We start from the raw sequence: 27,726 nt of genomic DNA on the forward strand, positions 1-27,726 counted from the left end.
AGGACCCCCAAAATGATATGTATTTGGCCACGGACCCCCAGCTCAAAATATTTAGTTCCAGGGACCACCCAGAAGCAAAATTTGAGTTACAAACGTTCGCTTTGAAAATACATACACTGTATATTCAAAGATTTGCACACATTTTCACAACTTTTTCAAAAATAGCAGATCTACAAGCTCGCAGCGCGGCACTCGGTGCCGCGCTGTGAGCTTGTATATCTGCTATTTTTCACTGGTTAAAGCATTCAATAATTCTAGGCCTAAATGGGTTAACAACCATAAACTGTAAGACCTTTACGACGACCTGTACTGTACACGTTCTCCAAACATCCTAAGAAGATCCTGACCCGGTCCTATCCTAAACCCACACAAACACAGAGGGAAGGATTTCCTTTTTAAATGAAGTCGGTGTTAACCCCATAAAACCGGGAAAGCATCCGTGTCCTTTATCGATTTTAGCCACATACTGTATACTGTATACAACTACAGTATATATATAACATGTTTTTTTCTGAAAAGCGTTTAGAACGGTGGTTTAGAACAGTGGTTCTCAAAAATAGCAGATGTAAAAGCTCACAGTGCGTCACTTTGTGCTGCGCTGCGAGCTTATACGTTTGCTATTTCTTGGGGGAAAACATTTTGTTGTAAAAATGTAATCTTGAAAGTGTTTTTCAAGATTTTTTTGAATAATTTAGATTATTAATTTTTACACAAATATTCTCTTCTGGGGGGTTCCCTGACACAAAACATTTTCAGATGGGGGGGGGTCCGGGGCAAAATACATATCCCTTTGGGGGTCCTCCTTGGCACAAAAAAGTGTGAGAACTATACTGATTTAGGATCGGCATATGTAGATAGATAGATACCTTTATTATCCCAAGGGGGAAAATCAGTTGCCCAGAGGCAGCACAGCAGTATAAGGTTATTTACAAAGTTACCGAGAAGTAAGAAGAAAAAAAATAAAATAAACAAGAACAGAGCACAGTAAAGAGCAAGGTACATCAAGAGAGTGAATGAATAATATACAAATACAGTATATATACATAAAGTGTCCTTAAGCACAACTATCAAAATATGTAGAATGAGCTCTTAACGGGTTAAAGTGGATGCCTGGCTGCCAGTCCCATAGGTTCTACCTCCACTTTACATGTAGATGTTGACGGGAAGAAGAAGAAGCCAGAAGTGTGTGGGGTCTTGTGGGACTTTATAACACGCTTTAATTCTTTCCCTCTCCTCATCCCCTGCACCTGCTTTGCAAGTCTTTAAACAAACATGTGCACGCACGCACACGCACGCACACACCGACACGCGCAAATCAAAAGTGGATTAGGAAATGCAATCAAGGTGGATTAATTATGGATGGCGCTCCGTTCCGTTTTTACCTCCTCGTCGCGCTAGCCTCCGCAAAGTGGAGGGCGAGGCGACACCACCGTGGCGAGGGAGAACGGAGAGACACTTATGGAGAGAGTGAGTTTCTCCCTGACCACAGAACGGCATGCCTGCTCTATCGTCACCATTACCTCAACCTGAGACGTAGCCCATTTAAACCTGAGGCAGATTCTAAAAACACTATCTAAATTCTAACCTATAGCCATGTTTCCATAAACTTATTCGAATTAGGGAAGCGAATTATCAGAAATGCGTGTTAAGTTTTAGCCCGTTTCCATTTGCGGGTGACATTCGAATTATAGCGACGGTCGCATGGGTTGACAGAGGGCTCATCCTGCAAGTTTCAGCGTCCTCTGGAAGGTTGCCGATCTGCAAGCTCACAGCGCGGCGCGGAGACGAGCTGCTGTGAGCTTGTAGATCGGCCACTTTTTGGCACGCAACACCGTGTGATGAGGAAGGGTTAGCCACGGATGGCTTGACTCCGGGAGGTGAAAACGTGAGGAATTTACACACGGCCCGTGTAACTCCGTATGTAACAAACAACCGGTTTGTTTTGTGGGCTAACGCTATACAATGGACGTTAAGCGGCAGGGGAAAGTGTTATAGGACGACGATATGGACCAGAACGTCATAATTTATTCGCATTCATTGTCTGACCCGTTTCCATTCACAAATGTGCATTTCGTTTATTCGATAAAGCCTCAAAATCCACCTCCTCCAAGCGGATAATATTTTTTTGGCGGATAATGAAAGTTTATTCGCATTTTTAAGTGTTTCCATAAAAAGATTTTGCGAATAAGCTTTAAATGCGCATTAAGAGGCTTTATGGAAATGCCACTTGTGTTTTCTGAAAAAAATGTATACATATTGTCTCTGTTGGTATGTCCTGTTACTGTTACCTTTCAGGATGCACATTCTAAAGTAGCTTAAGTAGAAGATCTACAAGCTCAAAAGGATTTTGTGTGATGCTGTAGAATGATCAAGGAGAGTGTTGGAGATAAGAGGTTTCTGCCCGACAGCAACATACAGTATATAAAAACAACGAAATTATATGGAGGCTTTCCCGGATTTAAAGGTATGACAACGTACAGTATCGGCTTTCCAGGTCTACTGTAAATGGATTAAAGATTCTCGTGGTCCAGACTATGTCCGGTTAGGTGTGAAGTGCAACCACAGCATCACAAAATGCTGGTACATGGCAGAGGAGTCCACGTTTCTGAAAGTAATGTCATGTAGAGTCAAATGTTTCACAAATCTGGACACTGCAAGGCAACGGTTTGAAACATGGTAGAGATAAAATAAGAGTAAGATTGACGATTGACCATTTATTATGCCACACAGGGACATTTATATATCGCCTAAAGGCGCTTTACAATGACTGTGCATTACAAACATTCATGTCAGAGGAAACCATGCAAGGCACCAACATGCTCATTGGGACTGGGAGCAATAGGGGTTCAGCGTCTTGCTCAAGGACACTTCTACACCAACTATGGGGGAGCACGGGATCGAACTGGGAACCTTCCGGTTTCCAAGCAGACGTTCTACCTCCTGATTTACAAGCTCACAACACGTCGCAAAAGAGGTAAGTCGGGGGGGCGCCCGCTGGTCTACCGGTTCAGGCGCGTACCACATAAGGCTCGGCGTAGCCTGACAGCGTGTCGCTGGTTCAATTCTCGAATCCCGACCGGATTTGCTGCGTGTCACTCCCCATCTCTCTCCTAATTTCCTGTCAGTCTACTGTCCTATCAATAAAGGCATAAAAAGCCCCAAAACATATCTTAAAAAGGGTAAGTCGGTGGGTCACTAGCCGACCAAATAGCTAATGTGACACTCTGTACCCAGTGTCAGTGGCTCAAAATGCCTTTAAGTGAGCAAAAATACCATAAACCGATCTAAAAGATTTACATTTAACAATAATTTGCGAGACGAGGGGAGTAGAGGTCTTCACGGGTCCAATTTGAACTACCCGAACCCAAAAGGACCCGGGGGAAATGGACCCGGACCCATATGGCCCCGTCTATCATTTGGAATTTGAGAACCGTTACCCGATCAGCCCCGAGACGTGATGGATCCGATCCGAACGGCCCCGCCTGTTATTAGAAAAATTGGATCCGAAACCCGAGCAGAACGGGAGATCCGAGACCCGAACCTGTCGCCCCGAAATGAAAGAATGCCAACGTTATTATATTAAGAGTTGTATCAGACATATTTCTTACCTAACGTCGCCACGGTGCTGCTGTTGCTGTCAGCGGCGCTGTGCCTCTCGCCAAAAGATGATCTTTTCCCAGACCAGTAAGTCAATGCGGACAGTTTGTAAATACAAATAAATCCATGTTTTTATTCCTTCTTCTTTGGCTAGCAAATGCTAATGCTATCGTTTTCTGTCGCATGTGTTGTTCATTATATCTTTCTGCTTTGAGTGTCCATTTTGCTCTGCAGAGCATGACAACACGCAATGACAACTCCATTGTAAACCGTTAACCAAAACGTTACGTTAATATCTTTGATAATAATAACAATCCAACTGATACAGTCAGTGTTGTTGTGACTGAGTGAGTCAGTTCTCACAACCAATGCAACAGATTACATGCTGCATCTTTAGTGCCATCGTGTGGCGTTATCTATTTGGTGCAGTTGTTGCGTTCGCTTTCACTTCAATCTCGGCCTGTCTCGGCTCCACTCGGGTAACAGGAGATACCCGGGGAACCGGGGCAGACGGCCCCGGCCCCGGCCCGCCCCGCGGTAAAAGCTCGAAAACGGCCCCGTTACCCGGCTCGGGGCGTTTCGGATCGCGGGTAATTTCGGATCTCGGGCAGGTCCGAAGACCTCTGGAGGGGAGTGAAGAAAAGAAACACAACTAGCAAGTTGGCAGGGGGAGAAAAATGACTAAATGCTGTGCTTTTCAACCCCTCCAGCTGGGATCTTTCTCCCACGACAGGTAAGGAGCGAAGCGTCTGTAGTCCTAAATCCCTTTTCCCTTCAACAAACCGCTTCCCCTCTGGGAGATCCCCCCCAGCATCACCACCACCATCTCACACAGCGTTAGAACTCTGTAAGTGGATTCCTATCAATTAGCGCTTCTCGGAAGGAGCAGCGCAGTGTGTGTGTGTGTGTGTGTGTGTGTGTGTGTGTGTGTGTGTGTGTGTTCTCCGGCACCCGTGTTTATTTGAGTTGCCGTGTCTGTCCCTGCATCTCCTTGCGGGTTGCGAGGTCGTACATCAGTAGTACAGTGAGTGGGTGTTCTTCTGTAAGTCTGTGCGTGCGCGCGGGCCGGGCACGCGCGGGGTCTGTCAGCAGCGGCACTACAAACGGGAGTGGCGTCCGCTCTCGCTCGCAACACACTCTGTAACATATTTATTTAGATAAATTAGGAAAGCTTTTACCACGGTGGTGAGAGCGCAGGGCGGCCAGTCTCAACTGATTCATTAGTTAAAAAGCACCCTAATAAATTCCCCACTTTTAATGTTTCACAGTGCTATTAAAAGGCATAGCAGGCTCGCCGTAGCCCTGTTTCCCATTACGGCTCTCAATAAATGACAATTTACACCCGGGTGGTAGAAGGGGAGAGCGAGAGAGATGGACGCGTCAAGACTTTTCCGTCTGCCTTTCAAAGCCCTCCTAATGGCACGTAAAGACTTATTAGCCATTGTGCGCCGACGCTCTGGAAGAGTGAGGCACTTTGTTTCAGAGTTGCCTGAGCTTTAGTTAAGCCATGTAGACCGAGTAGGCGGGTACGCATCATTGCATATTATTATTTTACGATTTAACTATTGAAAAATAGCAGATATACAAGCTCACAGCGCGGCACCGAGTGCCACGCTGCGAGCTTGTAGATCTGCTATTTTTGAAAAATCGTGAACATTTGAATTTTAACCCGATTTTGACCCGTGTCTTTTGAGTCCTCCTAAGATTTTTTTTGAAAATGTTCTATGTCAGTGGTTCTCAAACCTTTTCATGTGAAGGACCCCCAAAATGATATGTATTTGGCCACGTACCCCCATCTCAAAATATTTAGTTCCAGGGACCACCCAGAAGCAAAATTTGAGTAACAAACGTTCGCTTTAAAAATTCATATATTCAAAAGGTTTGCACACATTTTCATAACTTTTTCAAAAATAGCTGATCTACAAGCTCGCAGCGCGGCACTCGGTGCCGCGCTGTGAGCTTGTATATCTGCTATTTTTCCAATAGTTAAAGCATTCAATAATCCCAGGCCTAGATGGATTAATGAATAGAGCCACTGCCTCACTGGGGCTAATTCACATCGCTCAGCAGAAGAGGCTCCATATCAATCTGTATCGGTTACACAGGGACTCGCCGAGATGAAGGGGGGAATCTGCCGTAGAGCCAGGGAGAAAACAGGGGACAGTGGATGGGAGGAAGGGTTGGCTGGGAGATAAGCCTTTTTAGAAAATGAGAAAAAGGCAGGGAAATGGGCACCGCGGAGGATTCACACAATTTCTATTTACGCTGTTTAGTTTTTTTAAGTTGTTCGCAGCAAAAGCTTTGCACAGGAGCTCCATAATGGCCAGAGAGAATGAACAATATAGAATAAAAATAAGAATAAACAAAGAAACACAAAGAAACTAAACAAAAACTCAAAGACTTCATTGATTTGCACCCTGCAAAAAAGACAATAACAAACTTCTCTCCTCTCTGATATTCCCTAATTAATTGTTTCCTGCGAGCCAAAAAAGAGGAAATTAACTCCCTGGAGAGAGAGAAATTCTCTCAATCCATCGTAACTCATCCTGCTTAATGGAAGGGGAGAACAACATTTAGCCAAAACAATGTGCCCTGAAATTGATTGGACCCGCTGGATTCTCTGTGCAGTGTTGTGTTTGCACTATGCTCCTGTGTTCACTTGTATTTTGACAAAGGGAAATGGAGTCTACTACTCTGCACACTGGCAATGCTGAAAAAGCTCTGCTGTATTTTTCAATTGCGTCGTCAACGTTTGGACATATGCAGTACCTGGGAATGGGCGTACGCACGTACATTTACACAGTAGAGGTCACCATCCACAAATTGACAAGTGTCAGAGCGGCAAACCCATTCTGTTAACCCTATTAGTGCCAGCTTTCACCACTAGAGGGCGCCCAGTGGCCAAAGAATTCACCATAAAGATACACTGGTACATGCACAAGCCCTGCGCAGCCATGATGCACATGAACACTTTCCTCTGTTCATTTACAGGAACAGGATGAAGTTAGCTTGAAGAATTAGCTATTGGCTACCAAGCATTTTAGAAGCCCTATTTTCGGCGATTTAGCCATGATTAAACCTTGCACACCTCATGGATATGCATGGAACAGAGAAAATGAGCTCTAAAGATCCTGGATTGCATTGGAGTGGATGGTAAATATCGGCGGCGCGACGCTCTCGCGGGCCGTGTAAACAGAATATAGTGGGGCTCAAAAAAAAAGTAACTAAAAATATATATATTTTTTTATTTTTTTTACAAAAAAAAATAAAAAAAATAAAAGCCGAACTAGTTCGGGATATGCACTCAGGACGTTAATACGGCCCAAATGATCCCGAACTAGTTCGGGATAGGCACTGTATGAGTTAAGAGTTCTCCTGACATCACAGTGACATCAGAGCATGATGTCAGAGCGACAAACCCATAGAACCACAGCGTCAGGCGTGACGTACAGCCAGAGATACGTGGACAAGATGTGCCGGTTTTCATAGTAAACTTGCGACCTATGGTCACAATCAGGTACTCAAAACAAGGGAACACAGTGATAAGCTACAGCAGGGGTCTTCAACAGGGGGTCCGCGACCCCTAGGGGGTCCGCGGAGGTACTGCAGGGGGTCCGCAAAATTATTGCTTAAAATTTTTTTTTTTTTTTTTTTTTTTTTTTGCCATTTTTCACATTTATGTTAAAAGATAAATCATGATTCTATCCATTTTGAATAGCTTGAATACATGATTACTATGCAATTGACAGCTTGTTGATATTATTGACATTGGTTCTCAGTTAATAAGTAGTACTGTATGTTTAGAAATGGTAGTGGTACGCCCCACCCTGCTCGCTGTAACTTGTACATGTTCAAAATAAAAAATATGTCGTAGCCCCGACCCCCCCCACCTTACGAGGTGGTAGGGGGTCCCTGCTCCATCTCCCCATCAGTTTGGGGGTCCCCGGCCTGAAAACGTTGAAGACCCCTGAGCTACAGTATAGGACATAACTGACTGTACGGGTCCATTTGGTTGTGTAGTTGCATGAGTGCTTATAATGTTTCCAAATTCTCAAATTCTCAAATCTAAAAGCTCACAACGGGTAACAACATGAGGTTGTGACCCGCTGTGAGCTTTTCATGAGCAAACATAATTACTTCATTTTTGAAGATAGGACTTAAGTAGTCGTGCAAGAAACTTAGGGGAACTTTTGTCCTCTTAGATTATTTCAGAGAGCACTTGCTTTTTTCATCTCAAGAAAAGCCTAAACCTCAAAGAGCCTTTTACTTTTTGCAGTTGGTTCACGACGCGGCCGGCCGGCTGGCTGGCCGGCTGGCTGGCTGGCTGCAGCTAAAAGTCAAAGGGGCCGACAGAGGAGGAACAGAGGCTAAAAGCCCCGGTGAAGAAGTCACAGTGATAATTGTGAGGAAGTGCTTGGAGGCAATGGCCCTGCCAGTCTAGCCTCCCATTAGCCCGCCTTCTCATCGAAATCTTTTATCACGCACATATATTATACCTGTAAAAAAATTAAACGGGGTGTATGGCCAAAGAGATAATATATCTGTAAGGATTAACCCATCTAGGCCTAGAAATGATTGAATGCTTCAACCAGTGAAAAATAGCAGATATACAAGCTCACAGTGCGGCACCGAGTGCCGCGCTGCGAGCTTGTAGATCTGCTAGTTTTGAAAAAGTCGTGAAAATGTGTGCAAATCTTCGAATATATGTATTTTCAAAGCGAACGTTTGTAACTCAAATTTTGCTTCTGGGTGGTCCCTGGAACTAGATATTTTGAAATGGGGGTCCGTGGCCAAATAAATATCATTTTGGGGGTCCTTCACATGAAAAGGTTTGAGAACCACTGACATAGTAGTCTCTCAAGAACAGACTAACTGAGCTCCAGTTAAGTGAAAAGGACCTTTTCTTTGACGATGGCTGGCCAGATTGCTGACACAGAAACATAGGTTTTTCTTTCCCCAAAATCTTAGAAGGATTCAAAAGACACTTATAGAATCGGGTCAAAATTCTAATTTTCACGATTTTTCAAAAATAGCAGATCTACAAGCTCGCAGCGCGGCACTCGGTGCCGCGCTGTGAGCTTGTATATCTGCTATTTTTCAATAGTTAAAGCATACAATAATGAAACACAAAATGTGTACCCGTTCTAAATGGGTTAAATGGGTGAGACTTTGGCAGACAACAGCACACATGACACTTGTCTCCAGGGACACGTGTCTCTGTGCATATTTATTTGTGTGCCTAATGGACACATTAATAGTCTAGCACTCAGGGACTTTGATGAAGATTTTAAGTGACAAGCATTGCGGGGACCACAGGGCTCCAGTGTTCTCACAAACACACACACACACACACCATACAAACATAACAACAACTCAGCCACATAGGCATGACAAAATCAACCCCTTCATTAATTTGTTACGGCGTGCGCAGATACGAACGCACACACAGACACGCCAGACAGACACCGTGGCTGACCCCTTGCTTATTACGACGTCCATTAGCCTGAGTGACGGGTAGGTTAAGAGAGGTGAACAGTTACACGGCTCCGTTGACGCGTGACAAAACCGGCTCCGTAGGTTTACAGGCAACCCGGGAGACGGTTCTTCAAAATCTGAGGGACTTCATCAACGAAGCGAAAGGCCAAAATCAAATCCACCCCGGGGTGACCTTTGGAACCCACCAGATAGCCACTGGTACCAGCCGTGGTGTGATGGATTACATGGACCACTCTGCCGGACAGGAGGGGTCCAGTGCCTTTCAAAGGCAATGATGTGTGTGTGTGTGTGTGGGCTTCTTTACTGACTTCCAAACGGCTGAGAAGAGGAGGGGGGGGGGGGGGGGGATATATTGAACAGTGCTCTGTCCAGCTTGCTGACCCCCTACTATATGGGCCTCAGTGAAGTCTGCTGTGGGATGTTTGTGTGTGACGGAATTAAAGTGTGTGTATGTGTGTTCCTCTCTCTGTGTGTGCGTGTCCCCCGTCTCTGTGTGTGTGTGTGTGTGTGTGTGTGTGTGTGTGTGTGTGTGTGTGTGTGTGTGTGTGTGTGTGTGTGCCTCTGTGCATGCGTGTTGTGTCAGTCAAGCTGTCAGCCAGAGTGACGGGTCATTGTGTCCGCTGACAGCTGGCTGAGAGCTACAGCACTTTCTATTAACCCTCAAATACCGGGAACACGCCCGAGTCGCGTTAGATTTCATCCACTTTTAACCATTGTTTTATGCTTTAATTATTGAAAAAGACCAGATATTACATGCTCGCAGCGCGGCGAGCATGTAGATCTGCTATTTTTGAAAAAATCGTGAAAATGTGTGTCTTTGAATATCTTTGACCAGATCTTTGACCCGACTTCTAAATCCTTCCTCTAAATCAGCGGTTCTCAAACCTTTTCATGTCAAGGACCCCCAAAATTACATTTATTTGGCCGCAGACCCCCCCATCTCAAAATATGTTGTACCAGAGACCCCCCCACATTTTCACGATTTTTCAAAAATAGCAGATCTGCAAGCTCGCAGCGCGGCACTCTGTGCCGCGCGGTGAGCTTGTATATCTGCTATTTTTCAACAGTTAAAGCATTCAATAATACTAGGCCTAAATAGGTTAAGAGGCAACATCACTCACTGGCCATTACAGCCCCAGTCCACCACAGAGCTGCAGGAGGGAACCGGACTGGGGTCCTTCTTATGCCGCTATACATACATACCTGTTCACCCCTTCAGGCACCCGCAGACTCACCTGTCAGTCAGCCTGATGGACGTGCACGTAAGTAGTGCAAACATCCAATCAGCAAGCTCGCAACGCGTTGTGAGTTTGTTGACCAGATATTTTTCCGTATTTTTGAACAAGTTTGAAGATTAACTATAAACAAATAGCAGATCTACAAGCTCACAGCGCGCTGTGAGCTTGTAGATTTGCTATTTTTGAAAAATCGTGAACATTTGAATTTTGACCCGATTCTATAAGTGTCTTCTAAATCCTTCTAAGGTTTTTTGATTCTACGTCAGTGGTTCTCAAACTTTTTCATGTCAAGGACCCCTAGAATTATATGTATTTGGCCGCCGACCCCCGTCTCAAAATGTTTTGTATCAGGGACCCCCCAGAAGCAAATATTTGAGTTACAGATGTTCACTTAAAAAATGACGTATTCAAAGATTCGCACAAATTTTCATGATTTTTCAAAAATAGCAGATCTACAAGCTCGCAGCGCAGCACTCGGTGCCGTGCTGTGAGATTGTAGATCTGCTATTTTTGAAGTTTGGAGATTCGAAAAAGAAGAAAGATCAGAGCGTAAAATCTAAGTACTTAAATCATGTTCACAAAATGGCCAACAACATGTTTCAACCAGAACTGGTCTTCTTCATTGGGGCAAGTGTAATACTTAGATGTTACGCCCTATCCTCCGTTATTTTTCAGTGCTCAGATCTTTTCTCTTTTTCAAGTTTTGGTTCCCGTTGATCATAGAAGCACCAATCTACGTTTTTTATCTCCATTGAGCACCTGGTTGATCTCTCTCTCTCTCTCTAGTTTGAAGATTTGTCCTCTAACAAACGTGCCCAAAATGGGAATGCCAGGTTGAAAGTGAGAACTGGGCAAGAACTGCTCCTGAAAGTGCCTAAGCGGAAGTTAACGTGATCCCTGGCTAATACGACAAATATGCCTTAATACATTATAATTGTCCTCTATAACTACAATGTAAAATTAAAAACACCTTAAATATGTTATTTCTTCTAGAAATAGCTAATCTTTCACTCAATAGGGGAAATGCCTGTCGCAAGTTGATGATGTCATAAATGTCTTGTGTGATCTATCCTTATGGAATTTATGGCATGCATGTGCAAAAAACACATTTGAAATATTGATTTGATGCTCTTAACCATAGGAAGTATAAGTTTGTTTTTATTTGCACATGCATGCCATAAATTCCATAGGGATAGATCACACATGACATTTATGACATCATCAACTTGCGACGGGCATTTCCCCTGTTGAGTGAAAGATTCGCTATTTCTAGAAGAAATACAAATATTTAAGGTGTTTTTAATTTTACATTGTAGTTATAGAGGACAATTAAGGCATATTTGTCGTATTAGCCAGGGATCACTTTAAGGAAGTACCACCAAAGGAAGTCACATTGATGTTGTGTAGATCTGTTAATTGTACACTGTGTCGTGATTGGTCGAAAAAGACAGCTTCCGGGGCTATTTTTCTCCAGTGCCAAAAAGGTTCAAGCCATTTTTTACAATTTTGATTTTTTTTTTTTAAATAGTTGATCTACAAGCTCACAGTGTCGATATAGATCAATTCAAGTATTTTAAAATGTTTATCAAAATAGTAGTAAAAGGCAAAGAAGTTTAGGGATACAGGGTAAGGCACCCCCAAACTCACACGCAACAGCAAAAAAACCACACTCACACAGAAACACTAAAAAGCAGTCAGACAAGGCGCAACCAACTTGCCTCGTCCAGCTCAGAGATGTAGATTGGCTTCTCCTCGAAGCCGATGGGCATGGGTTCGTTGGGCGGGATCTCCACCTCCTCGTACATCTTAGTGTTGTCTCTGCGGACGCCCTCCGGCAACAGCATCTGAAGGCCACACACACACACAAACACACACACACACACACACACACACACACACACACACACACACACACACACACACACACACACACACACACACACACACACACAGTCAGACATTGTCCAGACACCGTCAATGACCTCAAGAACTCAGCATACGTTCTGAGGTGGCGGGTGGATCAGCCAGTACAAACCATATGCTCCTAGTGAAAGCAAGGAACGGGGTTTAAATCTGTTTATTACCCGGCTTGGTTGAGTGCTTGATTCTGATTGGTCAAGCGCTGAAATCAGAGGTCCGATATTCCCTGATAACAGACCACTCCGCTCTATAACAGACATCCATCTGAATACATTTAGGTTTTAGCAATCAACTAAACTGACAAAAAAAAACATTTTGAAATGTATTCTTCCCACAGGCTACCTTTGAAAATACAGAGCAGGGAAAATGCACCCGTGAGAGGCGTATGGTAATCAGCAGTAGGTGAAAGTTAAAATAAATAATGAAAGGAAGGTATCATAAAATTAAAGCAGATTAAAGGAAAGGCTTGTGGGTAATCTGCCGGGTGCAGGCGTGTAATGAAGGAGCTGGCTGCAAGGCGCGTGTCAAGACAGAATCTGAATCAACAGAATCTCATCTCTGAATCTTCTCCCAACGTCAGTCAAGTATTTATGTTGATGCGTTATTATAAGCTGTTGTCTAATTATAATGTGTGGTGATGGAAAGACGAGGATGGAACAAAGACTTAAATAGTATCACCATTACCATGTGGAAAACATTGATTCAAAACGTACGTTGCCAATAATTTGATGATTGGCGGTGGGAAAGTCAAAGAGTCTCCATTGAGTCTCCATGCCGGCCATCAAATTGTTGGCTTAGGAATGTGACCAAAACAAAGAAATCTGCACGAATTCAAGGCCTGTAATTGATAGAAAATAAGATTTGTTTTGGGTGAACTATCCCTTCAAGTCCAAGAGCATGTGAAAGCATCAGTCGACATCTTAACTCATTTTGTGCTCCAGACATGAACGGGTTAAAATGTACAGGCTGCCTCTCGCAGGCTCCGTCCGCGGCCAGTCTCTTATTTTGAAGGCCAGAAGTCGATTGCGCAAACATTTCCTTTTTGACGTCATGACGTCATTCACCGAAAGTGATCTTCGCCACATGCGGGTGCAGTAATGGAGGATCGTTGCCTTTCAACTTGTGTTATTATAGCGAGAATCCAATGCCATCCTTGTCTTCAAAAGTGTTTTTTAGAGAAAATGGACATTAAAGATGAGATAGACCGTCGGCCTCCATGTTAAGGAATCACTATTGTGTGCACGTGGATCCGCGATGATGATGAATCGACGAGTCCATCCGTGCCAGGACTTTCCAACGGACCGTACGGTAAGCTTCCCAGCTTTACTGTATATACAGTATATTTCGCGAGTATCCTTGGGATCGGCACTCTAAATACTCGAGTATTTTTCACGAGTATTCTCGGGATCGGCTACAAATGAGTTAAAACAATCCATTTGTAACGCAGAGAGTTTACAAATGGACTACATTTGTATACTCTCCAAGTAAAAAGAACACCCAGGGTTGTACTGTGTAAGATCAGAAGTTGAACAATGTAGCGGTTAGAGGTGAGTGATAGTGATGCAGTACATATCGCTACATTCTCCCTACATGCTGAGTCTACTTAGTCTGTCCACCATTCTTTGGGTGACAGCTGCAGCATGGTTTAAACTATAGGATCCATTTAGGATTAGAACTGCACTCCTACAAAATGCCAACAGATTAGATTAGACGTGCTTTATTAACCACAAGGGAAAATCATTTTGCTCGGGTCAATACCAGACATTCAAGACAAGACGATAAATAAATGCAGTTAAAACACCCAGTAACAAGAGGTAACTACATTTCAACAACTATAAAAGATATGTCTACATTTAAAAGGAAAGCATTGACCTCTTCACACCTATGAAGAATGAATGAATGTGCATAATCTTGTGTTAAAACGCCAGGGCCATTTCCTAATGATAATGCATCAGGGCGGTTGTGTTTATTAAGGAGCTGGCACTGCCCGTTGTCTTCTTGAATAAATGGCTGCATATCTCTTGCCTGGGGGCAGGACCTTGAAACCAGTGCTGAGGTTACGAGTTGAGTCTCTCGCGATCTTTCCTGCTTCATCCACTGTCCTCTGTTCATAGAGACGCTGAAGGGTAGAGCACTGCTCCCTGCAGAGCTTGGACCACAAGGTGATCACCCTCCGCAGCTCAAGCAGTGATAGCTGAGTGGTTAGTGTCCATACCTAGGACTCCGGAGGTCCCAGAGGTCGCAGGTACGATTCCCCGCTCCAGCTATCACTGCTCCCCTTCCCTCGCGCTCCTTGTGGGCAACACTGGGTTCAGCTGGGTTAAGCTGAAAACTGAATTTCCCTTGTGGGATGATGTAGGTAAATTCTTTCTCTTTTTCTTAGCCTTGTTGGTCTCTGAGAACCCCCCGTCCCCCCCCTCCCAAAAAAGACCACCTCTCCACCAGGTGTCAGCTGTGAGACAGTGTCAGAGTCAGGCTTGCTCTGGAGGCCTAAGAGGGGCTCTTTTGTCTCATGGATTAAAGCAAAATAATATCTCATGACTGAACATGTTTGTGTGGCCAAGCTCTAATGTGCAATTTGTGAAACATTATGAAATGTGTCTGCGACGCATTGAGAGCTTGTAGAGAAGCCATTTTTCGGTGCGCAACATGCTTTCAAAGAACACATGCTGGCTTCTATGGGATCCAAATTTCTATGGGATCCAAAATTCTATGGGATCCAAACTCTGGGGGCGGCATAGCTCAGGGGTAGAGAAACCGTTATTAGAGCACGAAGGGTTCCCGAAGGGTTCCCAGTTCAAATCCGGGCTCCCCCTGAGATAATGTCGAAGAGTCCTTGAGCAAGACTCTGAACCCCTCCGCCACCGGTGTATGAATGTGTGTGTGAATGGGTGAATGTAATGCACAATCTATGTAAAGCACCTTGGATAAAATCACTATATAAATGCACCATTTACCATTTACCAAATGACTGAAATCAGTTGTGGCGTGACTGAGAGCTTGAATCCATGCATTGTCTTCTTCAAGTTCATCCAGAGGAACTTGCTCCTCGCACCACTGGCGCAGCTTCTCTGCTGGCTGATAGAGGTGTCAACCAGTGCAGGCAGTGTCGCCTGTACAGCCATGCTCACACTATCTGAGCCCCTCGGGTTGTTGGTACGGTAGCGAAAACAGGACTGAGGAAACCACTGTCCCCTGGGGGGGTCGACGGTAGATGTGATCATGACAGTTACGGCGAAAGACCTGAAATAAGGCCATTTATCTCTCTGAAATAAGACTACTTTTGTAGTTGTCATAACAATATTTAGACTTTATCAACAACAACAAGTTAATGTGAAATGGCTGTGTAGCCTAACACCAGTGAATGAATCTAAATTATGTGAAACATTTATTTTGTGGGGTGTACGTTTTCGTCTGTATTGTATTATTCTATGTTGTGTTTTATATTTTTGAGCGGTGCTCCTGGAAGGAGCGAAGCTCCAACATCTGGCTTTGTGCGGGATGTGAAGTGTGGCCTACATCTGGCCTACATCTGGCCTACATCTTGGCACAAATCGCTCAGTTTGTTGTACGCTCATGGACGCATTGGCCAAGCTTCGTGGGACGCTTAATGAAATTAACTCATAAATAGCACCGCTCACTTCACACTTGGTGTGATTTTTAACCCATTTAGAACGGGTACACATTATTGTGTATCATTATGTTATGATTTAACCATTGAAAAATAGCAGATCTGCCGCGCTGTGAGCTTGTATATCTGCTATTTTTCACTGGTTAAAGCATTCAATAATTCTAGGCCTAAATGGGTTAATATTATAAACTGTATTGACGATCTGATTGGTTTGTAAGTGTGATATAATAACCATAAACCACATGGCTATGAAGCCTTGTGCCTTTGTAAAGTTCCACTACATATCGTTTTGCAGCTACTGTAAGAAAGAACTTTTAGGCTACTAACTGTGGGTCAAGGTGAAATACACAACAGACTGACACCATTCAAGGTGGACTTGGATCTCTGTGGATGGAGGCCCAATGTATGTCTCCGGGAAAAACTACACCTTAAAAGGAGGACACACGGAGCTGCTGAAAGACGAGATTGATGAACTTGCAAAACAACACAAAAAAAAACTAAATTAACCCACCCAGCACCCTAGAACAAAATGGGTCTAAACTTGCTTTGTGATTGGTGTCAGGGAAAAGGTGTAGCTTAAAATAATATTCAAATATTGTCAACAGTGCGGGTCGATTCAATTTGACCCGCACTGTAAGCAGAGTTGAACAATGAGACCGATGAAGAATCTGAAAGTGAACGTTGCATAGCAATGGCCTTGTTTACGCAGGCAGTTGGGAGTGCATTCTAGCAGAAATAATTCTTCTAATAAAATTGCTATTGTCTTCACTTGCCCATTAAAACAATATATTTTTAAAACGGTAGTTCAGCCAAAAAATATGATATTTGTTTCTATAAAATACACACCCAATGAAGCCTTCAATTATTATTATTATTTTTTTGCATTCCTGAGCCAGTAATTTGGTGACCTACCGGAGACTCATTTAATAATTGGTAGTTATCAAATGTAATTCTTTATTGCGCGAGTTAAGACAGTGCTCAGTGTTTTTCTTTTAATTCATTCTCTGATCAGTGTGCCACCAATGCATCTGTCGCAGAGAATTCCTTCAGCTATGCAGATGACTTTTGATTACCCAGTAACAATGTTAATGAAAAGTATTTTAATTGGGAAGTGTCTATAATTGTCACGTCGCCATATTTGTCATTCTTCGACAAACCGCAGGAAAACAGATGGGGGGAGGGAGGGGTACTCACTCAGCTAAGCAACAGTAATATCCCTCATGTGAAACATTGTGAAGTCGTGTTAAATAGAATGACAGATTGATGGATTCTACAGAAGTGGCCTTTTCTGATAATCGGTCTGAACGCTACATGTCGTCTCTGTCGTGTGGAAACCATTACAAAACTGTTACTTTTCAGGATTCTAAATCAAAAGTAGCAAAAGTAGCAGATCGACAAGCTCTAAATGCGTGGTAGATCTGCTACTTTTGATGCTTTTGTGTGAAGCTGTGGTGTGATCAAGTAGGCCATTAATTTACGGGGGGAAAAAAAACACAAAAAGAAGTTTGAATATGGAGATAAAGAGATTTCTGCCCTGATACAGTACCCCTGGTCCCCTGTATATCAGGGGACCAGGGGTCTTAAATGTGTCCAAGCCAAGGACCCCTTAGTTGAGAAACAGATGGAGCAGGGACCCCCACAACCTTTTCATAGATTCCATATAGAGGGTATGCTAATGCATAAAGTGAATGGAAAAATCGAGTGGCAATCGAGTGGCAAAGTGAGTGGAAAAGTGAGTTTAACGTTGTTTAACATTGTTTAATGCAATCAGATAGGACTTTTCTGTTTGGATGCATGGGCTGTCAAGGCCAGAAAGTAGTTTTTTGACACTCAGTAGGTGTTCCCGCATAACTTCCGGGTATGATGATGATGTCACACGCATACCCTCTATAGTTTCATCACAGCACAGTCATCAGTATATTTTGGATTCATGTCAATTTGTGTTTTCAGATATTTAACTACTTGAACGGTCAATACTTAACTCATTTAATGCCACCCTTTCACCACTAGAGGGCGCCCAGTGGCCATAGAAAATCCCATAGAGATATGCTGGTATATGCAGAAGCCCTGCAGCCATGACTTGCCTGAACACTTTCCTTTGTGCATGTACAGGAAGAGGATGAAGTTAGCTTGAAGTTAGCTATTGGCTACCAAGCATTTTAGAAGCCTTATTTTCGTCAACTTAGCCATGATTAAACCTTGCACACCTCATGCATGGGAAAAAAACAGAGAAGAATGAGCTCTAAAAAATCCAATGCAATCCTGGATTGCATTGGAGTGGATTTGTGCAGTTTGTTCACAGCTTTCAAACAAAAAAATCCGATTGGAAATCCGTTCAGGCATTATTGAGATAATAGCCATTATGTTTTACATGTTATGTAAACAAACATGGCTGCCCTGTATGTTAGATGGGGTTGTATGGGGGTGGAACATGCAAAATCGCGATTGAAATCATGTTCACTAGATTTGATGGGGTCCAAAAAAAAAAATTCAAAAAAAAATGTTTCAATTTTTTTTTTTTTTTTTTTTTTATCCCGAATTTATTCGGGATTGGCACTCTGGGCCCTCATAATAATCCCGAGTAAATTCGGGATAGGCACTCAATGAGTTAATAAACTTGACCTTTCACTCTGTACTTGGTCTGCTCTTCATTCCCCTCTACACCAAACCTCTTTGCAAAAAATAGCCGATCTACAATCTCACAAAGCCTCGCAGTGCAAGGCATTGTGAGCTTGTAGATCTGCTATTTTTGGAAAAGGTTCTCAGAATAAGGACACTAGGGTTCAAAGTGGTTAATATAAAAAAGGAGAAAAAAACGTTTCTATGATTTGGAGGACCCCCTAGGGGTCCCGGACCCCCTGTTGAAGACCCTCACAGTACAGTATATCAGTCTGTGTTCTTTTGGGCCTTACCTTGGCTCCTCCCACGAAGGCAGGGGCCTTTGCGGCCTCGGCGTAGCAGTCGTAGACGTTGGGGTAGCGGACGCGCTCCACCACTCTCTCCCTGAGGCTGAATACAGGCTCCACGCGGGCATTCAGCAGGGCCTGCTCCCTGGATAATAGAAGCAAACACACAACGTTTACATTAGAGCCCGACGACCCATGTCACTTTCACGCTTTGGACCAAATACAGTTTCCATTATTTCACATCGATATAGAGGGTATGCACGTCCACTGGGACCCGCCCCCCTAATCTAGACTGAGTGGCAAAAGAAAACAGTGAGCAGCATGATGCATTGGAGTTTGGAAGTGCTAGTTGAAAATCACTCAACGGTCCTGCATACCACCTGTCTCTAAATTGCACATAATGCAGGAGGCAGCAGGATGTTGTGTTGTTGAAAACGAGTGCTTCCAAACTCTGACACTTGGAAAAATAAAAACCTGCAAACAAAAACTTTGCAGATAGAAAGAGGATAATTCAAGCTTTCAGTACAGCCGCAAAGTTGGTGAGTTTAACTTTGTTTAATACAATCAGATAGAACTTTTCTGTTTGGATGTATGGGCTGTCAATGGCAGAAATACGTTTTTTTGCCACTCAGTAGGCGTTCCCACATAAATTCTAGCAACATTGATGTCACGCGCATACCCTCTATTGGCAACTATGCAGCCGATGCATGTGTCCTGATTTTGTACCGTTTGACCAGTTTCAAACCATTCAAAACAAACACACAGGCTCCCAGCTGTGGGTTTGAGGTTTAAGAAGAATACCGGACGGCGACAAACAAGCAGCTACGTCAAATGTGTGTGTGTGTGTGTGTGTGTGTGTGTGTGTGTGTGTGTGTGTGTGTGTGTGTGTGTGTGTGTGTGTGTGTTGGGGGGGGGGGGGGGTTTCCAGCAGAGAGACATGAGGCATAATGTTCTCTCATAACATGGCTTACCTCGCTACTAATCTCTTCCTTCACAGTCTGGCGGATTTGGCCATACTAAGTTTTTAATTAAACAGATCGCTGCTCTTTTTTTTTTTTTCATCTGCTGGAAATTAAAATTTCTGAAAAATCCCCTCCCCAAAAAAGAAGAAGAGGATGTGGTGCCAAAGTCAATATCTTTTTCCATTTTTTCCCCCCTCCTTTCTTTCTTAACCTGCGGGCTGAGCTGTGATGAAAAATGCATAAGAGTGTGTGGGCCTCCATATTGAAGTAGCACAGCAGCACGCGGTCGGGGAGGTTTCCGACAGGAAGAAGAAGCACAGGGATAAAGGGAAAGGTGAGATAGAAAAAGAGATGGGGTCTACAGTACCTCTGGGCTCTCATCTCTTTGGGGTCAAAGCAGAAGCCTGCGTCCGCGGGGTCGTCGTCGTCGTAACCTTTCCCCCTCCCCTTCCTCTCCTTCTTGCCCTCCCTCCGATACATCTTCATCATCTGCCTCTCCTTCTCCGACTGGATGGTGACTTGGCAGGCCACGGTGGGCATGGAGGACCCCTCGCCCGCGGTGCCTTTGCGGCTAGCATCTGAGGGGGGGAGAGACAAATGCAAATTTTCAAACCATACCCACCAACTAGGGATGGGACGATTAGCCATGTTATCGTTTATCGTGATAAAAAAACACTCACGATAATCGTATCGTGGAGATTTAATGTATCGTGATATCGTCCTCCGTCATGCACTGAGATCAGTTCACCTTTTATTTGCCGAGCTGCATATATCCAGGACCACTTAAACCCTTTATAATTGGTAAAGGGTACTTATAATAAACATACTTTTTTCACTATCAAATGTCTTTGCCAAAAAACTGGTGTGCCATGTTGTCGTTCGTTTATTCGGTGCACTTGGTGCGTTGTCGTTCGGAAATCCAGTGCGCGGCGCACCGGTGTGCTGAGTGCACGCACTCACCGACCCTACTCAGAAGATGGGGTTTGACGGTGTGGTGCGTCGGTGCGGTGTTTTGATTGGTTGGTTTTCATGGCCGTGTCTCGAGCGCTTCTCTGCTGTGAACAATTGAGGAAATGACCGCAAATTGCGCAAAATGCAGCATTTACAGCTTTATTGGTCGTTTGGGCTTGATAGTTTCACACACATCAACATGTAAACTAACAGCAGGTATGCCAATGTTATGAATTACATCTCCTTTCAATAGCAACGTTACGTTAGCAACTGCTGCTTTTCAGAAAGTTCATCTTCAGAGTTCAGAGTGAAAAAGCTCACAGCTGCCTCTCAACTGGTCGTTCGTAAATAAGCCACACTGAACGCACTTTACAACGTCACGCCCACTGCACTCACTACACTGAGCACACACCCGGTGCGCATTTCCGAACGCACCCCAAGGCTCCGTGGCATGTGCAATTGTATTGATAGAAAATAGGTTTGGGTGAACTACTCCTTTAAAGCTCTATATTCTGTTAGTAATGATTTCTATAGTGTTGGTTTTGTAGCAGTGATCTCCCTGTCTCTTCAGCTCAGTCTTTAAAAAAAATTAAGAAAATAGCTTGTGGGTTGCCTAATTTCAGCCAATCAGGTAGTAATCAGAGCACCCATTTATCGGCTTCATTTTTATAGTGTTCCCGTTCCAATTGTGTCTGCTACTCCTTTGTGTCATCACTTACAATTGCACTCGTTTATCCGGTAACATGTATGAGTTATCTCTTCTGATTGGATCAAATTGGTAGCCTGACCTGAAAATACATTTTCTGTTTATTAAAGAGCAGGAGACGAGAGACAGCGAGGCCCCTTTTACTGAACACACACTATAGAAATGACAGCAGAATATAGAGCTATTTAACACTCATTTTAACAAAAACAAACATCCCTTACTGCACCATAAAAGTCAGATAAATGCGTCATGACAGAAGCTGTTTCTTCCCCTGAATATGTGTGGGGGAGGCTGATTAATGTCTGCATCGATGCGCAACAGGTGAGTCACACCTAGCTCTGAGCCCAATTAGTTTGACTCAGGGCAGCGTGACTATTTAAATCAGACATCAGCCGCCCTACAAGAGGTTACAAGATTAAACAGGTGCCTTTGCAATAAAGGCGGCAGAGGCAACACAAAGCACAAAATAGGCTATATATATAATTAGTGGCTGCACATGATTGCATCATATGAGTGGCCTGAGCTTAGTGGGTGGCACGAGTAAAAAAAAAAAACTACAAACTATTTAATGATACTGTAAAGCCTGCCTTGGACCATAACACCGGCGTTGTGATATACACTGCTCAAAGAAACGAAGGGAACAAAACATTGCCTTAATTCTTTGAGCTTTCTTTGAGCAGTACTACAGTATTTCAAATAAATATAAATGAAGGGAACATTTTGTTCCCTTCATTTCTTTGAGCGGTATATATGTAACTGTACAATGTAGTAATTCCTTCAATGAATTGTACCAGTTCTCAACGGACGGGGCGGCTCGTTCAAAATGCACAACAACGGCCTAGGCTGCTGGCGCAGTGGTCCGGGCACCGTGGCTCAATGTAGCCTGACAGCGCGTCACGGGTTCGAGTCCGGTGGCCTTTGCTACACATGTCACTCCCCATCTCTCTCCCCCATTTCCTGTCAGCCTACTGTCTATACTTATCAATTAAATGCATGAAAGAAGAACAAGAAAGAAAGAAAACAACCCATCGTGTGTCATAGAAAGAAGTGTAAGTAAAAGTACATAAATATTTCAACATTGGGAATATAAAAGCCAACAACAAGGGAACTCATCTGACTTTTGTGTGGGCTAAAGACCCCCCAGGCAGCCCCCCCCCCCAACCCTCTCCCTGTTAGAAGCACAACAGCTCAATAAACGGGCAGAATTGCTCTTGAAAACAGATGAGATCTGATGATTGCACCGCGGCCCGGGCTGATTGACTGAATGATTTCTTCTTTATCTCCACTAACGGGCTCTACCTGCTTCGCTCTCTCTCTCTTGTCTCTCTCTCTCGCTCTCTCTCTCGCTCACTCTCCCTTCTCTGCCTCCATCCCTTGCCCCTCCCCCCCCCCCCTTCTGGACGACCTCTCCCATCATCCATTTTCCCCTCGCCACACCCCGCTTCACCCCTCTCCCCCCTTAACCCTTTAACACCTGGAATTATTTTATACTTTAGCTATTGAAAAATAGCAGATATACAAGCTCACAGCGTGGCACCGAGTGCTGCGCTGCAAGCTTGTAGATCTGCTAAGTCCTGAAAATGTGTGCAAATCTTTGAATATATGTATTTTTAGAGCGAACATTAGAAACTAAAACTTTCCTTCTGGCGGTCCCTGGAACTAAATATTTTGAGATGGGGGTCCGTGGCCAAATACATATCATTTTGGGGGGGTCTTTGACATGAAAACGTAGGTTTTTCAAAAAACCTTAGAAAGATCTAGAAGACAGAATAGAATCGGGTCAACACATTTTCAAGATTTTTCAAAAATAGCAGATCTACAAGCTCTGCGGTGCTGCGCTGTGAGCTTATATATCTGCTATTTTTTGGGGAATAGTTAAAGCATAAAATAACGCGTAATAATGCGCTCCCGGGGCTCAACGGGCTAACTGTGTTGCCCTCGCGATGCACCAATTCCTCTGTCTAAACCGTCGGCCGTCCTTTTCGCTTCCCTCTCTATCTGGGAGCCATCATCCCTGGTTATTTCTCACCACTCTAGAAGTGATTGCCTCCAGGCCTCCAGGGAGCCGTTTCCCAGAGCCTCCCTCCATCCGTGCTGCTGCTGATGCTGCTGGCTGTGTTGTGTGTTGTGAAGACCAGGGTGAGCTGTTGTTTTTTTAACTTTGCTCTTGAGGTGTCTTTGCCATGTTTCACTACAGTCTTTTTTGCAGCTACTCTACGCAGTATTGTTATGTAGGCCTGGCTGGTATTGTGGACGGTAAGATGGCATTATCGACCTCCCGTTGATCCGACCACCTAAAACTAACCTTAACCCTAACCTCGGTAATACTATGCCTAAACCTAACACTAACACTAAGTCGAACTTCTGAGAGGTGGGATTTATGGGCAGTCCCCATTGAGAGCGGTGTTCATTTTGTCAACTGAAACTATGATGAAAAATGTTCATCGACTGCCTTTTTTTCACTGACGAAAACAAACTAAAAACGAAACAAAAGCAAAGCTATGATGACTAAATATATTGGACAATTTTTTCAACTAATAAAAACTAGACTAAAACGTTAGGGAGGGACTAGTATAGTGGAGAGAAGATCCAGCAGAACTAAAAGACAAGTCATTTATGATTGGGTGCACTCGGGTATTGCACTCAGAAAATAGCAGATCTACAAGTTCACAACGCGTCGTGGGCATGTAGAACGTCTATGTTCAGAAAGCAACCAAGTGTAAAATCAGCCATTATGACGCCATTAAGGCCTGCCAAAATACACATGTGTTGACTAAATGAACTGTAGATTTATTCAACTAATATATTGTGTTATTTAGTCGACTAGAACTAGACTAAAACTTCAGATGACCAAAATATAAATTTGCTGTCAAAATAAACACCGATTCAAAGGGGTCTAGCCTCTGGAGTGACCAAAAGGCTAATAATAATCTGTGAAACGATAAGTCCCCACCATCTAACATTACATAGCACCAAGGAGCCTTTACCTGTCTACAAATTCACACTGCTAATATTCCCACAGCGTCACCTATTGCTCTTACGTTGCACTCAGGGTAGAAAAGAAAATAATGTTGTCGTCTCATCGGACAGAAACTTTTTAGGTTTTTCCATAAATGAGTGACCTATTTTACACTTTGTCATGTGGCAATGTCACAAAAAAGTAGCAATAAAAAGGCGAATACTTTCGCCTATGATGCCATGCCCAAAATAGGGACGGACATTTTTTATTTTTTTTGCAATATCCTGTAAAGCAGGGGTCTTCAACGTTTTCAGGCCAAGTACCCCTTGGTTGAGAGGGAGATAAAGCAGGGACCCCCACTACATGTTGTATAAAATTGTGTTGCAGATTTCATGACTTGTTTGACAGCACTGTCATCAGTCTATGTTGGATTTGTGTCAATGTGTTTTTTCAGACATTTAACCCCTTAAATCGTAGATACTTTTTTTTTGATCTGCTCTTTTTTAACCTCTACACCAAACCTATTTGGTAAAAATAGCCGATCTGCAAGCTCTCAACGCCTCGCAGCGCGAGGCGTTGAGAGCTTGTAGATCGGCTATTTTTGGCTGAAGTTCTCCTCAGAATAGGGATGTGAGGGTTAAAGTTGTTCATTTCAAATAATTATCCTATCACAAAGATTTGGTGGACCCCCTGTAGTAACTCTGAGGACCCCCTAGGGGTCCCGGACCCCCTGTTGAAGACCTCTGCTGTAAAGTAACGTTTTTGGACTTCCAAAAAAATCCAACCGACAGCGATGTTATGTAACCACAAAGTCACTCCATACTCCAGAGACAGAGTGCAGTTAAAAACAGTAAAAAAAAAAAAAAAAAGATATCACGACGGGGAAATTAACACCAGCTTCCTGCCAAAGCCTGGTTAGTTGGTCTACACACTACCAGCCACTTTGGCAGCTAACCAGACATCTTTCAGAGGGCCCTGCTCTGTTTTAACATTCCTATTTGTCTGGTGAAATATTGTGTGGTTGAATGTTGGAATCCATCGGGCGTTTGTGGCTGCCTGACAAAGAGGTTGGTCTGCTGCCATGACTGATATATTAAAACCCATTTAGAACGTGTACACATTATTGTGTATCATTATTTTATGCTTTAACTATTGAAAAATAGCAGATATACAAGCTCGCAGCGCGGCACCGAGTGCCTTGCTGCGAGCTTGTAGATCTGCTATTTTTGAAAAAGTCTGGAAAAATGTGTGCAAATCTTTGAATATATGTATTTTCAAAGCGAACGTTTGTAACTCAAATTTTGCTTCTGGGGGGGTCCCTGGAACTAAATATTTTGTGATGGGGGGGGGGGGGGGGGTTTGGTCCGTGGCGAAATACATATCATTTTAGGGGTCCTTCACATGAAAAAGTTTGAGAACCACTGACATAGTAGTCTCTCAAGAACAGACTAACTGAACTCCAGTTAAGTGAAAAGGACCTTTTCTTTGACGATGGCGAGCCACATTGCTGACACAGAAACATACGTTTTTCAAAAAAAACCTTCGAAGGATTCAAAAGACACTTATAGAATCAGGTCAAAATTGAAATTTTCACGATTTTTCAAAAATAGCAGATCTACAAGCTCGCAGCGCGGCACTCGGTGCCGCGCTGTGAGCTTGTATATCTGCTATTTTTCAATAGTTAAAGCATAAAATAATGATACACAATAATGTGTACCCGTTCTAAATGGGTTAAATTCCCCACAGCAGCACACTCAACTCAACATTGTTGATTCCACAGCCGGAGAAAAAAGACTGGATTATAATCAATCTTATCTCATTTCAACATTGCGTATTAGATTAGTGCATTAAAGCCTTGACTCTACAAACAACACTGGCAAGACAACAAATAACAAACGGTTTCAGGCTGTATCCAAAACTGAATGACGTTTGTTAACAAAAAAAAGAAAGAAAAAAAAAGAGAGAAAGAAAGAAAGAAAGAAAGAAAGAAAGAAAGAAAGAAAGAAAGGGGAGGGGTGGGGGACCTTCTTTGTGTCTATAAGAATTGCATGTCTCTGATGCTTAGCGCCGCCTGGACTGTGTTATAAGCCATAGAGTATGAAAATGCCTTGCTCTGTTATTATTAATACATTTTAGGCTATGTGGAATCCATACATAAAGGAGAAGGATTCTGTAAACAGCTTGAATACAACGCAACTGCTTAGCCGTCTTAACCCATTTAGGCCTAGGATTATTGACTGCTTTAACTACTGAAAAATAGCAGATATACAAGCTCACAGCGCGGCACCGAGTGCCGCGCTGTGAGCTTGTAGATCTGCTATTTTTGAAAAATCAATCATGATTTTTTTTGCAAGACTTTGAATATATCTACTTAACTCATACAGTGCCGCCGGCCACAAGGGGCGCTAGAGTGCCAGAAATTTCTCCATAGACCTTCGCTCTAGCTTTCGTTGACACTGTCCCAAGTGCCTTGGGATTTCACTCCAGCCAATGCTATGGGTGACGATAGGAGGAAGCTAGCTGACACGTAGCCAAAATGCTAACCCATTTAGAAGCCCGATCTAAAGCTATTTCAGTCGCAAAAAACTTTTTCTTTGGGTCTGGGAACACAATCCGGGGAAAATCCTGTCTAAAGATGTGATTTATCATTGGAGTGGGCGGCGCGATGCGGCCGTTAGCGCGACTACGGCCCGTGGATGGCCGAGTCTAAGTCCCGGCCATGGATGGAAATTTAGACCGGGGCTTCGTTGAGGCCTCCGATTAAATAATTCATTTTATTAAATATCCCGAACTAGTTCGGGATAGGCACCCTGGCATACGTCGCGCAGCCGACAGTATATATTGAGGTTTTTTTGGGGGGCTCTAAACTTTATTTTAAACCATTTTCAATGGAATAAATCGTCGGACCATCTAGCGTCTCTCGTTGGCTAGCGCTGGACGAGCAAGGACCACCCACGTTGCTCCAAGCAACGTGGGTTTTTCGGGATAGGCACTGTAAGGGTTAAAAGCTAACATTTGTAACTCAAATATTTGCTTCTGGGTGGTCCCTGGAACAACATATTTTGAGATGGGGGTCCGTGGCCAAATACATGTAATTTTGAAAAAGTTTGAGAACAGCACGATTTAGAAGAAGGATTTGGAAGTCGGGTCAAAGATCGGGTCAAAGATATTCAAAGAATTGCACTCATTTTCATGGTTTTTCAAAAATAGCAGATCTACAAGCTCGCAGCGCGGCACTCGGTGCCGCGCTGTGAGCTTGTATATCTGCTATTTGTCTAAAGTTAAAGCATAAAATAATGGTTAAAGTGGTTAAAATCTAACGCGACTCGGGCGCGTTCCAGGTATTTGAGAGTTAAGATG

The 27,726-nt window shown here is 43.5% G+C and overlaps 1 protein-coding gene across 1 annotated transcript in view; it reads right to left on the reverse strand.

Moving 5' to 3' along the window:
* Positions 1-27,726, reverse strand: part of ascc3 (activating signal cointegrator 1 complex subunit 3) — a 296,191-nt gene that overhangs the window by 214,919 nt on the left and 53,546 nt on the right. Inside the window, exons 7-9 of the mRNA XM_080751624.1 lie at positions 20,118-20,328; positions 18,795-18,933; positions 12,050-12,175 (exon numbers count right to left, since the gene is read on the reverse strand). Coding sequence (XP_080607750.1) covers positions 12,050-12,175; positions 18,795-18,933; positions 20,118-20,328 — 476 coding nt within the window. The remainder of the gene's footprint in view (positions 1-12,049; positions 12,176-18,794; positions 18,934-20,117; positions 20,329-27,726) is intronic.

This window comes from Nannobrachium achirus (genome assembly GCF_963921795.1).
Source record: "Nannobrachium achirus genome assembly, chromosome: 2".
Classification (NCBI taxonomy): domain Eukaryota; kingdom Metazoa; phylum Chordata; class Actinopteri; order Myctophiformes; family Myctophidae; genus Nannobrachium; species Nannobrachium achirus.